Here is a 21,447-nt window from a genome sequence, read left to right on the forward strand (position 1 = left end):
TAGAGCCCCCAGCTCATTGGGGTGCCATGTGATCTGAATGAGGTAACATCTGAGCTCTTCAAAATAGTGGTTGGCACCCAGTAAAAGCTATATGAGTTTGCTGATATTTTTAGTTGTTGTTTTTCTTCATTCTGGATTTGTGGTTTTCTCATGCCACCTTTGGCAGGATGGCAGCAGCCCCTGACCCTTCAGAGAAAGCACAAGCCATGCCTTCCGTTTCTCACAGTCCTCCCTCCTTCCCTTTCCTCCTCTCTGTGCACCTCCCCCACCCCTGCTGTGCTTGATCCTGAGCACAGCCCACCCTCCACTTGGTCTTTGGAATGATTATAGGCCACATGAGGAAATACGCATCCATTTGACAGCTCTGTGATGGTTTGGACAGCTTATCTGCCAACAGCCCGTTGGTTCATGGTCATAGTTCCCGCCTATCTGTCTTCCTGGCTGGTGAGGTGGGGAGGACAGGATTTGTGACAGTGCCGTGTGGTTGCTGCATCTTTGTCATGTGCAGAGCCTGATGAGAAGGTCACCTCATCCTGACATGCCATCACATTCCCACCGCACCCCTCTTCTGGAACCCGAGGAAGGAGGATGTATGCCTCCTCTGGGCTTTGTGCCAAACACCTGTCAGCTTAGTGGAAGTTTCAGGGCTTGGAAACCCCTCCAGAGAGTCTAGAGCCACAACCCAAGGTGTCACATGCACTGGTTGTCCAGACAAGTGGTTCATTGTCACCAGCCAAGTGCAGGAGGGGACCTCAGTCTAAGAGCTATTGTGTCATATGTCATAGCAGCAAGGTCAGAGCTGGCTCTCGGTCCTTCCTTCTCCACTCACAGCTGCCTCGTGGCATTGAGCACGATGACAGCTTCACTGTTTCTCACCCACTTTGATTAGCGGAATGAAGTCCTCCTGGCTAGCGGCTGCCTGGGAAGCTGTCTTTGCTTTGGAGTCTCCAGGCTCAGAGCTACAGGGGAAGTAGAAAACAGCTGCCCAGGAAGTGCTTGGCAGCTGCACACACACACAAACACACACGCACACACACCACCCACCTATTATTACCCAGCTCCAGACTGAAGGACAAGAGAGCTATTTCCCACCCTAGGAGGGCTTGGGGCCTCCAGAGCGGAGCCTGCTCTTAACAGCCCTCATCCCCGGATCTCAGAAAGTCAGAGTGTCTGGTCTTAAGACAGATAACATATTCAAAATTCCTAGAGTTGTCCCTTTTTCCTTAAGAGCTAACACTCTGGCTTGTCCAGACTGCAGCAGACAGGTGGACAGTAGGGTTTAGAGAGGCTACTTGGGTCCCCAGAGTCATAAGTCACCTACACCAGGTCTGCCAGCAGTAGACTGTCTTGCAGTCACCTAACAGAGAGAGGGTCAGCCACTCATCCCCTTTGTAAAGGGAAGCCTGTGTCTTGGGCCTCCAAGGGAAAGTATCCAGTAGAGGAGGGGGTGGCCAGCAGCTGGGAGGCAGGTCCACACTCCAGGGTTCCCCTTGCTTCTCTGCTTTCCAGCCCTGGCTTTCTGCAGCCGCCGATAGCCAGATGTTCCAGCCCAAGCTAGAGTTTCAGGAAAGGCTGGGTGGACAGCAATGTTGTTCTTCCCTGTCTGCAGCATAGCAGGTCCTGAGCCACCGGGGAAACTACATTCAGTACCATCCGAGAGTGGGCAGCGGGTCTTTGTGGCAGCTGGGTGCTAGGGAGAAGATCATCACTGGGTCATCTTGACCATGTCAGTTAAGCTCTTGGGCCTTGGTTGTCTTTTCTGTACCAGAGTAAAAGGACTGGGGGCTGGGAGGGAGGAGGGTGGATAATATCCAGCCTATAAAGGGCTTCATATTCCCAAGGAACAAAGATTGACTGGTCCTGAGGAAGGAGAGGTGATCTGCCTATGGTCACCCAGCAAGTTCTAGTAAAAGCCAGAGGTTAGACCCAAGTCCTTCTGGCCTCTACCCTATCTCATTTTCATTCTCATTAGAAAGTGGAAGCATCTGGGCATGGCAGTGCATGCTTATAAACAGTTAGGACTGAAGGCTTGGGGCTAGCCTGGCCTATATAGTTAAGACAGAAAACATAAAAGGGCACTGTTTGTTGGGAGGAAAGGAACCGGCCAGAGCAGGGACAGAAGGACAGGGTATATGGGGGAGAGGGAACAAAGTATAATGCGTAAGTATGAAAATGTCATGCTGATGCTCATTACTTTGTATGCTAACTGAAAATTCAGTTTAAAAGAACTAACCAAAAAAAGCATAGGCACGTTCATTCGACCTTGTGCATGGTGGAGGAGCCTTCAGCATTAGATGAAACCTGTGTTTGAGGGCTCGTGGGGTGGGAAAATCAGTGCTGAGTCTGACCCTAGCATGCTTGAACAGAGGTGCTGGCAGTTGTTCTGACCTGTAGCTTGTGAGCCTTTTCTGAGCACTTGCGGGCACCAGGTGGTCCCCCGCAAGACTCTGGGACTGCTCCAGTGAACATGGGTGACTGGTAGGAGGGAGCTGACCTAAACAGGGTGGGTGCTGGGTTCAGGCAGAGGAAAGACTGGCCCGCATTGACAGAGAGTGGTTCCACAAAGCTAACCGAGCCACGGTCTCAGCCTTCAAAGAGCTGGCAAGTCACGGGGTCTCTGTGTTCAACCAAGGTTGCCTCTTCAAAACCCCTCAGTGACTATCCTCAGGCCCTCCCTGCCCCTTTCTGAACCATCTTCCGTGGGCTTCCACACCTTAGGCCTGTCCTCAGCCCCTATTGCTCTGGCCTTGCTCCGCTTGAGGCAGGTTAAACCGGCATTGTTTCTGCACACCCTTCCCTGGGGCCTCCCAGGCCTCTTCCTATGGCAGCACTCTTGAGTGGATTTCCATCCTTTGGCCTGGTCACCTTCCTCTTCACAAACCTACAGATTGTGCATCCATAGGTCCCAGCCGTGTGCTAGCTAGGTCTGCATATCTTTCTCACCCGTGTCTTATTAAAATGAAGGCCCTCCGCCAGGCAGTGGTGGCGCACGCCTTTAATTCCAGCACTCAGGAGGAAGAGGCAGGCAGATCTCTATGAGTTTGAGGTTAGCCTGGTCTACAGAGCGAGTTCTAGGACAGCCAGGACTATTACACAGAGAAACCTTGTCTTGAAAATAAGTAGATAGATAGATAGATAGATAGATAGATAGATAGATAGATAGATGGATGGATGGATGGATGGATGGATGGATGGATGGTTGGTTGGTTGGATGGTTGGTTGGTTGGTTGGATGGATGGATGGATGGATGGATGGATGGATGGATGGATGGATGGATGGTTGGTTGGTTGGATGGTTGGATGGATGGATGGATGGATGGATGGATGGATGGATGGATGGTTGGTTGGTTGGCTGGCTGGATAGATGGATGGATGGATGGATGGATGGATGGATGGATGGATGGATGGATGGATGGTTGGATGGATGGATGGACGGACGGATGGATGGATGGATGGATGGATGAATATGAAAGCCTTCATTGCCTCACTCCCAGCCTGTGAATGGTCTCAAGAACAAGGCAAGTGGAAACTTCAGATGTCTGTTTATCCCTCATTCTGACCCCTCCTCTATATAGACATCACAAGGACTGTAGAGTCCACACCCAGAATACCCTGTATTTCCTGTCTTAGTGCCTCCCCAAGTCTCCACCGTCCCCACAGCACAGGATGGTTGCCTCTTGTTGAGATTTTGTTTACCTGTAACATAACTTCAAGCAGGTCTGGACTCTTTCAGCTGGCCAGTGGTGGTGGTGCAGCCTGTACCACCTGGCTGGTCTCCAGCTTCCCACACCCTTTAACATCTCTTCCGCGTCCTTGCTGAGAATCCTCCCTTCTGCCTCCCACCATCCTTCCCAGCCACTCCTAGCCCTGGCTCTCTCTCCACGTGCTGCCCAGTAGATGGCGCCCGACTCCTACAGTGCGTGACCAGGTGGTGTAAGAATCCCCTTTGAAAACCTCTCTCTACGAAGACTGTATGTCTTTAATGTGATGCGGAGGAAGACGTGAAGGGACCAGGGGTTGAGATGGACTGACACGTAGAGCCACCGCTGAGATGCCATGAGCAGAGTAAAACTCACATAGGAGGAGACCAGAATGGCTGTAAGGCTCTGTGGGGAGCAGCAGTGTGACATGGAAGGGTGGTGAGTGTCATGGACCCACTGAGAAGAGCCAATCAGAGGCTGGTGGCAGGTGACAGAGAGCCTACAGCACACAGTCATCCTCACCCCTGGGAAAGGTACCTGTCTCAGCTTGATTCCCCTGGAGACTAGGTCCCAGGGACACAAGGAAAACGTGAAAATGAAGGCCAACCCCTACATTGTACACAGGGTACTCTGGGTGTCCTTCACTGCCCCCCATGGCCTGCTGTTCTTTCTTTTGAACACAGGATATATATGTGGAGTGTGATTGTGGGGTGGGGGTGGGAGAGTGGAGGTGTGAGTGTGCTTGAACAGTGTTTGACCGTGGGTATGAGAGTGTAAGGGTGACTGAAGGTGGAGGGTGTGTGATGGTTGGTGTGAGGGTGTGACTAAGGGTGAGGGCTGTGTAGCTGTTGGTGTGAGAGTGTAAGGGTGACTGGGGGTGAGGTATGTGTGAGCGTGAGTGAGTGTGGGTATTTGGGATGTGTGATTGTGGGTATGAGGGTGTGAATGTGACCGAGGGTGAGCAGTATGTGATCCTGGCTGTAAGGGTATGGAGGTGACTATGGGGGTTTGGGAGTGTGTGGTTGTGGGTGTGAGATGTGAGTGTGGCTGTGGATGTGTGAGGAGTGTGTGGTGGTTTGGTGAGATGTGAGTGTGTCTGTGGGTATATGAGGGATTTGTGGTTGTTTGGTGAGGTGTGAGTGTGGCTGTGGGTGTGTGAGGAGTGTGTGGTTGTTTGGTGAGGTGTGAGTGTGGCTGTGGGTGTGTGAGGAGTGTGTGGTTGTGGGTGTGTAGGCATGGAACATGAGAAGAGCTTCCCACTGCTTCCTGTAGCTCCCTATTAAGAGGCCCTCTCCCGAGTCCATCCTTGTCACATCTCTTAGCCCTGAGCTGCCAGTTGAGCAGTCTGGAGTCTTAGATTGTGTCATCTCTGCATCCACGTGCCCCTCTCCAGGGAGGACAGATGATGGGCAATTCTTGTTGAGGACACTGAGGAGACATGTTCCCTCCTGCCGATGTCTTATAGCGGTCCACGGTTTCTGAGTCAGGAGCTTACCTCCTGGGTCTTCCAGAGCCATCCCTTTTGCTATTCCTCACAGCTTCTCTATCTCACCCGGACACCTGCACACAGAAAGCTTTTGCCCACAAAGCTGGCCACCTGGCTGTCTCTGGGGCACTTGTGGGCATCTTTCTCAGTGAGGAAATAGCATTCTGACTTGGGGTCTGGGGCATCTGCAGCCTGAGCAAGTGGGCTGCTTGCTCAAGAGCAAGTGGCGAGCTGGTGACCCCTCCCTGACCTGCTGGGAGTAATCTAGGTCCCGTGTAACTTGCAGCTTAGCTAAATGGGATGAGGAAGAGAGCTCAGAGGCCCTGGCTCACAGTCTGTACCCAGGAAAACAGTGGTGGCCCCTGTACCTGCCTCGTAGAAGAGTCTGGGTGGCTTCCTGATCAGCTGCCTTCTCTTTCGTTGCCCCTTGTGGGCAGATGGGCAGCTTGGTGTGGGGACGTTCAGATTCTGATTCAGCCTTTCTGACCAGGTGCTCCAGTGGGTATCTCACCCTCTCTGAGCCGATTCAGCTCTTCCTTGTGAGGCAATGATGACTTAACTCAGGCTTGATGAATAGCAGCGGCTGTTACTTTATGAGTTTTTCTCTCTGTGTGGCTCTGGTGGCCTCCAGTGGCTGTTCTCTGTGGCTGAGCCACGGCAGCAGGCGGCTGTGGGGAGGCAGCCAGCAAGGAATCTGCAACTTTGGCGTCCTTTGCTTTCTTGCCAGGAAAAATTGGCGCCTGTGGCTCTGGGGAAAGGGAGGACACCATCCCACCTATGTGACCCTGGGCTGCAGGGGTCCGTGGTGGATCCTCAGGGCACCCGAGCCCATTCAGCTCTGTAGTCCTCTGTTCCTCATCCTCCTCTCCCGGTGTCCACACCTGGCTGGATGCAGCTAGGGAGCCCACTCACTCGTCTTCTGAGGTGGGACTCAGCCTCTTCGCCTTTTTTTTTTTCCTTTACATGACACCTGTTGCTCACAGGTACAAATCAAATGAAGAGTATATATATGTTCGAGGCCGCGGCCGAGGGAAATATGTTTGTGAGGAGTGTGGAATTCGCTGCAAGAAACCCAGCATGCTGAAGAAACACATCCGCACCCACACTGACGTCCGGCCCTATGTGTGCGAGCACTGTCACTTTGCTTTTAAAACCAAAGGTAAGAGACAGTCAGTTGGGGCACCGCCCTGCCCACGGCAGCACAGAGCCCTCTGCCTGGGGGCCTGGAGTACCCCCACATCCTGACCTCCCACTCCACTTGGTACCCACAGCAGAGCAGCAGCTCCAGACTGGTCAGTGATGCCCACAGCTGCCACAGGCAAGACCTGGACCCCCGCACACAAGCTGCTGCCCATCCTCTGCAGCATCTAGCCCACACTTGGTGGTTTTCCGTAGATCATCACCCTTCCTTTGCATGCCTTCCATGGATCTGACGACCTCTGGCATGCATACTCGTCACAGTCACTCTCGCACTGGTGATCCATTCCACTTGGAGCCACACAACATACTTGCGTGTTCACCTTTCTCCACTTCTCGCCACACCTAGCATTCTCTGATCCACCCGGCTTCTCTGCAGCATCCAGCCTAGGGCCCAGCTGCAACTTACCCTCACCCCCCATCCTGAAGGTCTGTCACTTCAGCTTCCAGCCGTGCCCCACAGCAGAGTCAGGATGGGGTCTGGCCATCATCTGTGAGAGGAACGGACTGGTTGTGGAGGGCATGCATCTCAGAGAGCTATGATGGGTGATGGTAAACTGGGCCTGCTACAGTCTCCAGGCCCTGGTGGGACAAGCATGGTTCATAAGGTTCTTAGATGGGGCACATCCCTTGCTGGGAGGTCCTATAGCTTGCTCACAGAGAAAGACAGCAAGCCTCGCAAGGAAGTTGGGGTGCTCAGCACCCTAGGCAGGTTTTGCCTTTTGCACTTTGTAGACTCCTGTGTTTGGACATGAGGACCCTGTCTTCTCTTCTGAGTTCACTAGAGGAGGAGCCGCAGGGGACTCCAGAGACTTTGGTTTTCAGCTTGTCTTGTCTTGGGTAACACAAGAGGCAGAGCAGCAGCTGTGGACGGGAGGGAGCTGAGCCCTCTAGCTTCCTGGCACCTTCTGCTCTTGCCGTACTAGGCCAGGGGTTATTTGTCATATTCCTTGCCTCAGTGGCCTCCTTTCTGGCATGTTCCACTTCTCTTTCCTTAACCCTTAGCTGACCCCTGCCATCCTTGGTCTTCCCACTATCATCTTCGAGCTGAGCTCACAGTTTCCCATCGAGGTTTGGAGTTGGACAGAGACGCCTACACTTCCACTTCCTTTTCTGGGTCCTCTTTCTTAGCACCTCAGAAACAACATCTCAAAGGGTGCTGAGAAAACAATCAGGCAGGAGCCCTGCCAGCTTAGCACATGTGGGCCCTCTGTCCCACACCTCCAGTCCCACTTCTTCGGGGTTTTGTGGAAGTGAAATGGGAATCACTGACAAGGAAGTCTTTTACTTAGAAAGTGGAGAACTTCTTGATTGGGCCAGAAGAGACCACAAATGCTTCAGGCCCCGTCCCAAGGTCACAAGACCCTCATCCTCCTCCCTCCATTGATCAAAGCAACCTCTAAGTGGCCAACAAATGCAGTTCCTCTTCCAGATGTGTCTAAGGACCTGAACTGTCCTCAGCATGAAGAGCCCTGAGGAAGCTTCCCACTTGGGATGCCTACCATGTACCCCAGTTCCCTGAGTAGCTTCCACTTAGTCCCTTGGCCTCACTCATTCTAGAAGCTCTGAGAATGGCTTGAGCCCTTAGGGACCCTCCAATGTCCAGGAGGTGCCTTCCTTGGAAGCCACACCCAGCCACCTACAGTTTGGCCTCTGGGAACTTTCCCGGGATCTCTCTGTCTCCGAGCCACCCCAGAGATCCAGAGGGTCCTGATGGCAGAGTCTGAGGGCCATGGCCTTCACATTATCAGAGGTACAGAGAATCCCTCAGGGAGGCTGGGCTTTGCTCTCGACCAATGATCAGGAGCGAGCCAAGTCCTCCTCACCTGGAACTCTGAGCCAGGGACAGGAGAAGTGACTCTGAGCATGGAATCTCACACTTCATGCCCAGCACAGAGTGGGGCAGTGGTTACAATAGATGAGACTAGGGAGAAGCTTCCCTTAGGCGTGAAGGGAGGGCACGAGGCCGGAGCACATGGCTTTCCATGGAGCCATGGCTTTGGAGCTGTGCACCGTCAGTTCTGATAATATGAGCCCCTCCTCTCCTCTCAGGATCTGTCTGTCTGCCTCTTAGCCAGGTCTTGCTCTTGAGTTGTGCCTCCAGCCAGGATATATAGGTACCGAGGCTGGGCCTAGCGGACCTCGCACCCTAGTCTGCATCCTGAGACCCTTCCTGTCTGTCTCTGTCTTCCTGTTTGTGTCTCGTCTTTGTGTCTGTCACACACTGAAGTGGCAGTTTGGCCTCTGGTAACTACTTGAGGAGGGTCTTGGTGAGTGAGACAGGAAGAGGTAGCAGGCTAGCCCCAGGAGGGTCCCTTTCCTCTGTTTAGATTCTTCCTAGAGGCCACTGGGTGGCTGAGCTTTGAACCAGCCCTTGCTTGGATCGCCTAGGGGACAGAAACAGCAACTCTGGGCAGGCCCTTGTTCAGCCCAGGGGACAAGGTGACTGTCTTCTGCTCTTACTGGTATCAGCTCCTCTTCCAGACAGCCTGCTCTCCCAGCCGCTCACCCATCCTCCACTCCAGGATGCCAGGTGGGGTTATCCTTGGGGCCTGGGTTGACTGGAAAAACCTTAGCTGGGCAAGCCTCCTCCTTACAGCCTCTGCAGGATGTTGACAGAGGAAAGACGGGCCTTTGGAGTGTGGGCTCCCTCCCACCTCTTCTGAGAGCCTCTGCAGTCCCTGCTGAAGGGCGAGAGCATCCTGTGATCATTGGCCCCCTCCTCATCCAGCACAGTGCCTGGCAGAGACCAAGCTAGAGACATGGCTCACTGGTAGAGTGATTGCCTACCATTCACAAGGCCCTGGGTTGCATCCCAGGCACAAGATTAAATCAAAGAGATTGTCATGGGAGGTGGTTCTGCTCTGTGCCAGCCAGACTCTGCTCTCACATGCTTTGTCTTAAGATCTCCCCAGTGTTCCCACAAGGTTGGTGTCACTTTACAGCTACAGAAACTGGGGCCCCACAAGGTGAGGAATATTGAAAAAGCTTGCTCAAAAGCACATGGCTAGCAGTACAGAGCCCAGGTCCACCCTACCCCACCCACCAGGCCATCCAGCTACAAAACTACCTAGATCCACTCTTCCACTGCAAGGCCAGCCAGATCAGAGTGCTTCAAGCCCTGAGTCTAGCCAGGGCTTGACACTAGCCAGCACTGCAGCTCCAGGCCAATTGCTTCACCATACTGGTTTACAGGAGCCCTGCCAGCACCTAGGACAGCCAGGAATCTTGCCCAATGATGTCATCAGCACCTGGGCCCAGAGTGGTCAGAAACAGAGGGGGTGAACCTAGTGGGGTTGAATGACATGGTCTGTGAAGGCCCATTCACCACTCTGCTTCTGGGGTACCTTTCTCGGGAGACTATGAACACCACACTCTGTGCCTAGGATGGCTGAATAGAAATCTAAACTTTCCAGGCAGAATGTCTATGACAAATGACACCAGTGTGAGCAGCACTCATGTCCTCTATGACCTAGGGTACTCAGAGAAGGGACCCAAGGACTGGAACCTCAGGACAGTCTCTGGTCCACAGCTGTCTTGTCTTTCCTCCTGCCTGCTCCACTCAGACAGTGAGCATGAAGGGCATGAGACTGAATTGCATCTGCGCAGCTGCAGGAGGGAGGCCCAAGCTGGGCAGGGCAGCCACAAGAATGATGAGTGGGGAAGGAACTCGCTCCTCTCTAGTCCCGGCCACCATGTTCACCCAACCTGGGGAGTCTCACTTCAGCTTCCCCAGCAGCCTCAGCGAAACCTGAAACTTCTGAGTGATGACGAACCGTGATGGTTGAGCTATGAGCTCTCCCCGTGTTCAGCCATCGGTCCGTCTCTCCTCCTATTAGCCCTCTCTACTCATCCAACAGTGTCCCTGTTCATGTCGCCTCTCACGCATCGTCTTGTCTACCCATCTCCGTTTGTCTGCCCACCCATTCAGCTGCCCATCCTCCTTTTCTTCTACTGTCTGGCCTCCCATACATTTCCGTGTGTGGACATCCATGCCTCTGTCCATGTGGCTGTCCATCCTCCCATCTCTTTACGGACCAACTTCCACCCATTCTTCCATTTCTGTTTCTTCATAACACTCATCTACTCCATCTATCATCTGCTCATCGATCCATCCAGTGTCCCATCCATGAGTCATATGCTCCTGGTCTTCCTCTCCACATTCCTCTAGTCACTGTCCATTCATCCATCCCCTAGTCCCTCTGTGCACTCATTTCTAGTTATCTTCCGATTCCACCCCCTCTCCGTCCATCCATTCAAACTTGGCAACTTCAGGCCTGTGAGACATTGTACCTGATTCAGGAGCTGCTGACGTGCTATGTGATCAGCCATGTGTTGTGGAAATACAACAACCCTTAGGGCACAACCCAAAGGAACGTCACATGTTGTCTGTCTGTGTTCTTTGGGGACAGGACAGGGAGCTTGGTCTCTCCTCCCAGAACCTGCTGTCCACAAAGCTCATCACCCAGCAGCCCGTGATGTGTGTGCACGACGGGGAACCTGGCGCTGTTGCTGTGCCCTGGCCCCCGGAGTGGCAGCTCTAGCTCCTCGGCCTGTGGGGCTAGGCCTACCACTTGGGGCAGCACCTCAGGGCTTCCCAGAGCCTTGGTCAGCCTATTCCCAAATCATGCTGGCCCTCTGTCTGCACTGTGCCCTGGCCCCAAAAAGGGGACTTTCCTAAGAAAATCCCAACCTGGGTCCCAGAGCCTGTGGCACCCATGTCCCTTGCCTGCGCCCCTCACTGTTCCTACAAATAACCACACCCTGGTTCCCCTGCCTAGACCCTAAGGTTTGGCCTTCTGGGTGACCTAGAAGTATATTCAGCCAGGACTTCTCAGTCCCCACCTACCGAGTTCTTATTCATAAGAACCCCATGTCATTCCAGCATTTAAGACTGCAAACTATCAGGGCTGGAGAAATGGCTCAGCAGTTAAGAGCACTGCCTGCTCTTCCAGAGGACCCAGGTTCAATTCCCAGCACCCACATGGCAGCTCATAACTGTTTGTAACTCTAGTTCTAGGGGGTTTGACACCCTCCCACAGAGTATATACAGGCAAAACACCAGTGCACGTTAAATAGATAGATAGATAGATAGATAGATAGATAGATAGATAGATAGATAGATAAGTAAATAAATAAATTGCAAATTACCTTATCTGAGTGTGCCACCAGCTCCTGGTCTCAAACTTAAGGAAGGAGCAGAAGAAAAAAATGCACTCGAGTAGTCTTTTATTTCTCTTTTGTTTGTGTTTTAACTGGCATCTCAGGTTCTCACTGTCGTCCCCCTCCCTGCCCCCCAGCTGCATGCCCTCCCCACTCCAGCCCTGTGTTTTACCTCCAGCAGGCATTCTGGCTGCATAGTCTGGCCTGGACACTGGGGCACAGGGTGCCTTGGCCCCTGCCCAGCCCCTGAAACTGGTCTGAGGAGCTGTGGCCTGACAGCTGTGTGTTGCCTCCGTGTGCCCAGCCCTCTCTGCCCCCTGCCTGACACCAGGCCTGAGTCTGTTCTCATTTCTTTCCAGGGAATCTGACTAAGCACATGAAGTCGAAAGCCCACAGCAAAAAGTGCCAAGAGACGGGGGTGCTGGAGGAGCTGGAAGCCGAGGAAGGTAGCGTGCCAACCTCTCTCTTGGTTCCTCTCTATTTTCCAACTCTCCCCCTCCCCCAGGCCCTGACCTTCCCCATTTCCAGCCACCTTCATTTCTACTACTGTTCCCCTTCCTCTCCCTCCCTCCCTCCCTCCCTCCCTCCCTCCCTCCCTCCCTCCCTCCCGCCTCTAGTTTGCTGAACAACTGGGAAGCAGATGTTAAATTCATAAAATGCTCCCCAGTGCCACACGCCGGCTACTGTGCAGTTCAGTATGAGCCAATATTCCAGTAGAATGCCAGAATCAGTGGGAGCTCAGGCAACGCTGACCGGATGTGAGCTCCGGAGTAACTACAGGCAACACTGAGTACCCACTGTGTGGCAGGCACAAACATATGCCCTGAGTTGTCTTAGCGGAACCTAGAGGGCTCTGCAGGCACTTAGAAGCTAGAAGCCACATACCCACCCTCGTGCCTCTTCTGCCGTGAGCGTAACACATGGAACTGTGGAGCTGGGAGTGTCCCTGAGAAAGGCAAAGCTAGATCCCATAGGCCTGTTGCTACCTTCCTCCAGCACCAGAGGTGAACTACAGACGGGCGGGGGACGGGGGGCAGGAAGCAGGGGTAAGGAGGGAGGCCAGAGGGGCTTCAGCAGATGGATGGGCAGGTCCTCCAGAAGTGACAGCCCTTAACTTCAGATTCCCTGAAGTCAGGATCAGGACTCAGTGTGACAGGAGGGCGCAGGGGGAGTAGAGAAGGGCAGAAGGGAAGGGAGGAGAGTTGTGCTTTTGACTTTTTTTTTAAGCGGGGAGGAGCAGTCGAACAAGATTTAAATCAGGTTTCCTTTGACGTTGACTAAATCCGTGTTCAGAACAATAAACTTGAAGCACTGTCTTCACAAACTGTCACGCACGGTCCCCACACTTGTCAAAGTGCACATCAGGTTACAGATGGTGTCTCGTGGAGGTCCCTGGAACACGCAGTGGATACTCGATTTGCCCCATTTCAAGAAAAGGACAAAGTAAAGCCCAGCCCTGGGGCCGGGAAAGTCAGGGAACCAAGTCAGCTGCCACCTGTTCGCCACCCTTGAATGTGATGGGGGCCGTGCAGACGCCCTCTGACCTCCTCTGGCTGTGTGCAGGGAACTCCAGCAGGGGTATAGGGATGTGATCCAGGCAAGGCATGTGAGCACAGGCTGAGTGAGCACTGTGCAGTGAGAAGTGGTCCAATTCCAGATGCAATCAGAGGCTGAGTCCATGGATCTTGCTGCTAAATCTTAAGAGGAGGTGAGAGGAAAGGGACCAGGATGACGCCAAGCTTTGTAACCTAAGAGACTAAAAGTATGGAGTTGTTATGTCCTGCACCAAGGCAGACCCAGAGACTGGCATTAGGAACTGGCGCATCCCAAACACACAGCCCAGGTAGCAAGAAAAAGCTTGGAAAGTACCAGGCTGCCAGCAGCTCCAGCGCTGGTGGGGAGAAAGTTGTAAGCCACTGCCACCATGTGGCCAGTCTTAGAAACTGCACCCAGCCATAGGCTCTGTCCAGTGCCTTCCAGTGGCCAAAAAAAAAAAAAAGAAAAAAAAGAAAAAAGAAAAAAGCTCCATGTGGAGCATCAGGAAGGGGTGAACAGACAGGGGAGACCCTTAGATACCTGCAGGAACCTGGATGTGGAGTGCCTGAAGTAGTGTGCCCTGGAGAGGGCTTCCATCATCCCCGCACAGCTCAGGAACGAGCATAGTACCGCTGGACCTCTACTTCCTCCTCAGTCTAGGAAGGCTTTGGGGGCCGTCCTATGGGCATCAGGAGATGCTGGCCCTGACTCCATCCCCAGTCAGGTCCCTGCTTCAGCCTTCATCTACCGATGCTAACAGTGCCACCCCAGCCACCTGCCTATGAGATGGGAGAAGCAGATGATGATAGCGAAGTTGTCTACCCCCTCCATTGTACTAGTGAAGAAGCCAAGCACAAAAGACATACACTAGCCATCACCACCCAGCAAGAAGATGGTAGGGCAAGGATTCAAACCCGGGCCACATCTGCTTCTCGAAGCATACAGTCGTTTTGAACTATAGGACTGAGCACTAGTTCTGACCCAGCCAAGGGGAGAGCTGGATGATGACCTTTCTCGGTGCTTGGGTTTCACTGTATGAGTGAGGGGCAGGGCAGAATATAATCTGGGGGCTGTGATCAGGGCTCCTGCCAAAGTCTGAGGTTAGGAAAATAAGGGCCTGTAGCCATTGTGAGGCCTTGTCCCCCGTCCCTATCTGGTATGTCTCCTCCCATTCCCTTCAAGGTCTCATCTTTTTACCTCCAGCTGCCCAAAGCCCTGCCTTCAGCTTCATGGCCTCCCTTTGCCTGGCATCTCCTGCCCTACCTACAATTTTCTGCCTCTGTCCTAATGAATGTTCACATCATCCGCTTTGGTACCTGTCCACGGAGGTATTAGTACCACTGATGCTGCCCTTCTGTGAGCATGGTGAAGAGGCAAAGCCAGGACCCCAGGGTTCTGGGTCTACCTTTCCTGGACAGGAGAAGATGCAGTGCTGGTGTGTGTGACTAATAGGGCTAGTGGACACACTGGACACATTAGTCTACCTGTTACCAGCCCATATTGGTCATGTCACTGCAGTCTAGTGATGGGCCAACAGAACCCAAACTCTCCAAGTAGTCCTCCACAGTGCAGAGGGCTGCCCATTTCAGAGCTGTCTCAGTCTAGATTGTTAGTAGTGGCATGGCTTCAACCCAGCTGGTGGAAGCCACGGCCCCATAAGATGCCAGACCAGGAAGCTGGCATTCAGAGTGTTCCATGGGGCAGGAATGGCAGGGGTGAGTCCTGCCCTGCAGACTGAGGTCAGCCTAGCCCAGCTACCCACAGAGGCCAAACTCTGCCATCTGCCCAAAGCTGCTGTGTAGGCCAAGCCTGGTCATGTTGGCATCTGGTTTGCATTTTAACTGACTGTGACTTTCTCTTCTAGTCCAGCCAGCATGCACTATCCCAGAATGATAGATGCTGTCATTAGTGAGGTCATAGTGAGCTACAATTATTTGGGCCCTTGCTGTGTACCAGGCCTGTATTCATTTGATGAAAGAAGACACTGAGGTACAGCGTTATAACTGGCCCATGGTGGAACCCACACTGAGAAACAAGGAGGCAGATGATCTCTTTTGCTCCAGTAAAGTTGCAGCCCTATTTCTACCTTACTTGGACAGGTTTCTTAACCCCCCTTACCCCAGTTTCCTTACTCATAACATGAAGGTAAGAATAGCAGCACCTCTCCAGTGATCCCAGGACTCAGATGAACTACATAAATCCACGTAAAACCTTCAGAACTGGACTTGCACACTGAGGCGTGAGGTCATTGCACACTATTATTTACAGAGTATTCTTCTACCTGCTCTGTCACTTGGTCGTCTGCCATGTGGCATTATGCCTAGTTGGCAGGCAGTGAAAACGGGCTTAACCTGAAGCAGCTGTAATCTTGAGTCCCCTTTCTCCCCTCAGGAACCAGTGATGACCTGCTCCAGGACTCGGAGGGGCATGAGGGCTCCGAGGCTGTGGAGGAGCACCAGTTTTCAGACCTGGAGGATTCTGATTCCGACTCAGACCTGGATGAAGATGAGGAGGAGGAGGAGGAGGAGGAGGAAGAAGAGAGCCAGGATGAGCTGCCCAGGCCATCCTCAGAGGCAGCTCCACTCTGCCCGCCAGCCACACTACAGGAGGACTCCTCACCCATTCAGGGCCCTCAGCCTCCAGTTACCACCTCTGAGGAGGTCCCACAAGGCAGCTCCATCTCAGAAGTCACACGCTTGGCAGCCAGCAATTGTTCCCCACCTAGCCGGGGTACCCCAGGCCTTCCCTGGCTGGAACTGGCCCCAGTGGAAACAGACATGAGCTCAGCTCTGAGTTCCAAGGCTATGTCCCCTAGGAGGCCATGGTCCCCAAGCAAAGAGACAGGCAGCCGCCCCTCACTCACTCGCAAACATTCACTCAACGAAAATGACTCGTCTCCCCAGCGATGTTCACCGGCCCGAGGAACGCAGACCTCAGTCACAAGCACACCTGACCCCCAGATGGGCCCAGGAAGGGACATGGGCCCTCGTCTTTGTGGGTCTCCAAGACTGGAGCTGTCTCCTCTCACTCCCCACCCCATAGAAAGAGAAGTGCCCCCTTGGGCACCTCTGCCCCCTGGACTCAAGAGTGCCACAGACACAGGCGCCCCCAGATATTCACCCACCAGGAGATGGTCTCTGGGCCAGGCTGAGTTACCGCCACAGTCAGTACTGCCAGGGAAGTGGGCCCTGGCTGGGCCCTGCAGCCCCTCAGTGGGCAAGTGTAGCCTGGGCTTGGGGCCGGCTCCACGGGCTCTCCTCCAGCCCGTGCCTCTACCTCACACACTTCTCAGCAGAAGCCCTGAAATGTGCACCTCTGCATGGGTGAGTCCCCAACATGGCCTTCCTGGGGGTCGGGAGCAACCCATTCATACCCTCTACACGTCACATCCAGAGCTAGCCCAGCATTCCTGGTTGTGTAGCAAACATGTCGTGGGTCCCCACTGTGCCAACCAATATTGTGCTTCCATGCACCCTCAGAAACCCCAAACATGGCTCTGGAGCTCATGGGCTCTGGGTTCTAGCCCTAGTGAGCAATGATGCCTTGGATGTGGGTGTAAACACTTGTATAATTTCTTCAGCCATTCCTTCCCTGTCCACTGCGTCCTTGGAGCAGATGGTGGAGCTCTAGCAAAATCATCCGTCTCCTTTAAGGACTTCACAGTCCGCACTGTCCCTGTGAAACCGTGAGCATGGTGGCTAAGAGCAGATTGCCTCTGTCCCCTGTGTCCTCCCACACCACTGCTACCCATCTCCCCCAGTGGTGACATCCCGTCTTCTACACTATCCCCACACCGACACCTCGCAGTGTCTGTACCACAGCACCCTGCCACCACGGCTGCCGTCTTCCAGTGTGACACTGTCCCTGTTGACACTCCTTTCACTGTGTTGTCCTGACCCCACAGCATCCTTTCGAGGAGAACATCTTTCTTGTTAATTTGAAGGTCCCATTAAAATTCCTGTGGTGGAAGTTTGAGATCCTTGGAAGGGAATTCACACGCAGGGCAGTTAGGTCAAAACCATTTTAAGAAGGGAGGAGGCAGTCGGGCAGTGGTGTCGCACGCCTTTAATCCCAGCACCTGGGAGGCAGAGGAAGGCAGATCTCAGTGAGTTCGAGGCCAGCCTGGTCTACAAAGCAAGTTCCAGGACAGCCAGGGCTACACAGAGAAATCTTGTCTCGAAAAACCAAAAGGGGTGGGGTGGGGGGCACAAGGAGGAGGCAGAAGAGCCAAAGTAGACCAGGGTGACCACACAGCCCCCATACCCAGGATCCCCCTCCTGCAGATGTGGGACCCACATGCCTGTGGGAAGCTCCTGAGCACAGCGATGGGAGTCCTGATTCTGGCCCCACTCACCACCTTACTCTGATCTCAGACCTGCCTGCCCTCTATGACTCTAGACCCCAGTTCCGAACGTGCCAAGCATGTAACCCTTGCCTCCCTCTGTCTTATTTTCTGACCCCAGCAGAAGACTGAGTCTCGAAGTCCATCAGCTGGCCCTGTTCCTCTCTTCCCCCGACCATTCTCTGCCCCTCATGACTTCCACGGCCACCTCCCTAGCCGAAGTGAGGAGAACCTCTTCAGTCACCTGCCTCTGCACTCCCAGCACCTGAGCCGCGCCCCCTGCCCCCTCATTCCGATTGGTGGGATCCAGATGGTACAGGCCCGACCAGGAGCCCACCCCACCCTGCTGCCAGGGGCCTGTGCAGCCTGGGTCAGTGGCTTCTCAGGGGGTGGCAGTGACCTAACTGGGGCCCGAGAAGCCCAGGAGCGCAGCCGCCGGAGCCCCACAGAGAGCCCGTCAGCATCGGTGTCCCCTGTGGCCAAGGTCTCCAAGTTTACACTCTCCTCAGAGCTGGAGGAGGAAAGGACCGGCAGAGGCCCAGGAAGACCTCCCGACTGGGAACCTCGGAGGGCTGAAGCCCCTGCAGAACCCATGGGCGAACACAGCCCCTGCTCCCCACAGCTGCCCCAGGGCCACCAGGCAGCACCATCCTGGAGTGCCCTCTTGGAGTTACCACACCCGTTGGCCAGCCGCAAGGCCTCTAGCTTCCCACCACTGGACCGCAGCAGTTCCATGGACTGCCTGGCAGAGGCCTCCACTCACTTCCCAGCCCGGAGCAGGAACCTCTCTGGGGAACCCCGGACCCGTCAAGGCTCCCCTGAGCTCTTAGGTAGTGGGGAGCCCAGGACACCTCGACTCCTGCCCAAAGACAGTGGCCCCCCCGGCACTTAACCTCTCCAGCCACTTCATCTGGCTTCCAGTGTTCGACAGCAGACATTTCCAGCCAACTTCCTGGAGTCACCTTGCTCCCATGGGTGTCCTCTCCCATCTGTCCATCTGTCCACACAGCTCCTGCTCAGCCCTCTCTGTTCTGTCGCTCCACCTGTGCAGTTACCTGTGCCTTTTTCTAGACCTTTCGCTGCTTGAGATGAAAAGAAAGAACACAAATCACACACATCCACGAAAAGAGCCACCCATGAGGAGCTTGAGGCTGTGACTAGTTTGTGCTTTGGGGACAAGGCTATAGGCGGGGCCTCTTCACCTCTACTCCACACTCCACACTGGCAGCCATCCCCACCTCAAGGCCCGTGAGAAGCTGCAGTGCACTGAGGGAAAGAAGAACTGGGGAGGAAAAGAAGGTAATTTAACTCAAAGGCAAGCAGTCCTGCAGACAAACAGATTCCTACGATTTCCATGCAGACACCCAGCTAGTGGCCACTCCTGTCTGTCAGCAGAATGACAAGAACCCCGAGCCAGAAAACCACCATACAGGCAGGCACCAACCCCACCACTCCCCACCCGCCCCGGCTAAGAACAGCAACTTTTATTTTTTGCAAGAATCAGGACAAAAAGCTACTTGTTTGCTAGCATCTCAGTACAGAATAATAGCATGAGGGAAATGTAGTGTGGACCATGGGCCTCACCTTCTCTGTACTCCACCTTCCCCCAGGGCTAATACAGGAGCCCAGGTTTCTCCTACACACCTATAGGTCTCTGCTTCCTAGCCTGGCCATAGACTGGCTCCTCTGTGTTTAGAAATACCTGTGGGATGAAAGGACCATAGCAAGACTAGGGATATTCCTAGTGTGGGCCTGCTCTGAGCCTGGGGTGTGGATGCTGTTTCACCTCTGTCCCTGAGGAACAAAGTGTGGCACTTCCTTCCTGGCTGGATTACATATGAGTACATAGATGCACACAGAGCAACCAAAGATGGTGTTTGGTACGTTCTCCAGGCTCTTCAGATTCTCTTCTCTTGACTGAGAAGATTTCTGAATTGTCCCAAGTCATTTGAATTTTTCTCCAGTTCCCAAGGCAAAAACCTGCTTTGAAAAAAAAATTAATATGACCAAAAATTTAAATCCCATGTTGAAATATAGAACTTGGCCTGTTGAATGCAAAACAAAACAAAAAAACAAGTCCTCTGTGGCACAGGATCTATTTCTAAGACCTTACAGAAATTTACTTTACTTTCTCCAAAGGATAGAGAAAAGGGACCATGGTGAGGAGGCCACTCCGACAGCCTTGTCCCCAAATCATAAAGCATGTTCCAGCCATGCTGGATACTGCTGTCACTGTAGTCAAAGCAGAAGCCTATCCCTGAACATCAGGCAGGGCATGTGGCTGAAGGCTCATGGGAGGGCTGGACTGCTGAAGCTGTTCTCTGAGAAGACAGAGACAAGGCTCACCATACTGGGCCACCCCTCTCCCTCCCTCTCTCCAGTTTGTGCCCATCTGTGCATGGTCCCTGCTGGATGAGCAAATCAGCCAGTCACAGGCCCAGTGCCCAGTCCAGTCACCTGATTCGTCCTCTTTGTCTGCCTGGCTCAGTACTTCAAAAGTAAGAGTCTGTAGGGCAGGGCCTCCTGTGCTGTGTGCTGTGCCACAGGGTATCATGGGTATCAGACTGACAGCCTTCAGATGCGTGCCGGCTGTAGGTCTGCTCACCAGGAGAAACTGTCAAGTCCAGGCTGGGACACCGGGAGGAAGAGAGCAGAAGCCTCTGCGGTGGTCAGCCCAGGCTGGAGGTCACAGCTTTCCTCCCTTTGGCCCCTCAGTCCTAACCCACAGGCCCCACAGGCCCCACAGACTGCAGATACTAAGGCCTGAGGTGAGGAGTTGGACAAAGAGCATTGTCTCAACCAGGCTTGATGGCTTCCTAGGCAAGATCTCCTGGCCACAGACTACAGGCTAGCTCCTGACCTTGAGATATCACCTCTCTCTACTTCAGTCTACACCCCAAATCTCCTGGAAATTACTCTCCTGACTCAGCTCCCTCTCCTCCTCCTCCTCCTCCTCCTCTCCTCCCCTCCCCTCCCCTCCCCTCTCCTCTCCTCCCCTCTCCTCCCCTCTCCTCTCTCCTCTCTCCCCTCCCCTCTCCCCTCTCTCCTCTCTCCCCTCTCCCCTCTCTCCTCTCTCCTCTCCCCTCTCCCCTCTCCCCTCTCCTCCCCTCTCCCCTCTCCCCTGTCCCCTCTCCCCTCTCCTCCCCTCCTCCCCTCTCCCCTCTCCCCTCTCCCCTCTCCTCCCCTCTCCCCTCTCCCCTCTCCCCTCTCCCCTCTCCTCCCCTCTCCCCTCTCCCCTGTCCCCTCTCCCCTCTCCCCTCTCTCCCCTCTCCCCTCTCCCCTCTCCCCTCTCCCCTCTCCCCTCTTTCCTCTCTCTCCTCTCCCCTCTCCCCTCTCCCCTCTCCCTCTCCCCTCTCCTCTCCTCCCCTCTCCTCCCCTCTCCTCTCTCCTCTCTCCTCTCTCCTCTCTCCCCTCCCCTCTCCTCTCCTCCCCTCTCCTCCCCTCTCCTCTCTCCTCTCTCCTCTCTCCCCTCCCCTCTCTCCTCTCTCCCCTCTCCCCTCTCTCCTCTCTCCTCTCTCCTCTCCCCTCTCCCCTCTCCCCTCTCCCCTCTCCCTCTCCCCTCTCCTCTCTCCTCTCTCCTCAGCAGTCTAGTGACAGACACAGTCTGACCACAGAATGAAGAGTCCCCACAGTTACTGGGCCCAGCTGACTCAAGGAAATGGGATATAACAAAGACTAGGAATTGGAAACTTGCCTCTAGGTGACAGGGACAGAATATGCAGACTCTAGCCTGAGGACTAGTGCCCCCCACAGGTGCCCAGAGGGCTGCCATGGATGCCACTACCAGGCCCAGCTCTAAACTCCTCTTTCAGACTCTCTCCACCACTCCCCAAGCACATGGCCCCAGCCTGCACACACCTTCTCCCTCTGGAAATCTCTCACTCCAGGAATATGATCTGGGCTCCTTGCCCACAACCGGCCGCTTCTGACTTTGCAGTTCTGGTGTGTGTCAGCAGACCCCACACAGATTTCTGAACTAGACTGTCATCACTGACAATAGAACAAGATGGCCATTCCTCGGCA

At 54.1% G+C, this 21,447-nt stretch overlaps 1 protein-coding gene across 1 annotated transcript in view; it reads left to right on the top strand.

Moving 5' to 3' along the window:
* Nucleotides 1-20,368, top strand: part of Hivep3 (HIVEP zinc finger 3) — a 39,299-nt gene extending 18,931 nt beyond the window's left edge. Inside the window, exons 3-6 of the mRNA XM_059254882.1 lie at nt 6,170-6,345; nt 11,906-11,992; nt 15,474-16,405; nt 17,546-20,368. Of these exons, the coding sequence (XP_059110865.1) occupies nt 6,170-6,345; nt 11,906-11,992; nt 15,474-16,405; nt 17,546-18,316 (1,966 nt within the window). The 3' untranslated portion in view covers nt 18,317-20,368. The remainder of the gene's footprint in view (nt 1-6,169; nt 6,346-11,905; nt 11,993-15,473; nt 16,406-17,545) is intronic.
* Nucleotides 20,369-21,447: the final 1,079 nt, after the last annotated feature.

This window comes from Peromyscus eremicus, chromosome 2 (assembly GCF_949786415.1).
Source record: "Peromyscus eremicus chromosome 2, PerEre_H2_v1, whole genome shotgun sequence".
NCBI lineage: Eukaryota > Metazoa > Chordata > Mammalia > Rodentia > Cricetidae > Peromyscus > Peromyscus eremicus.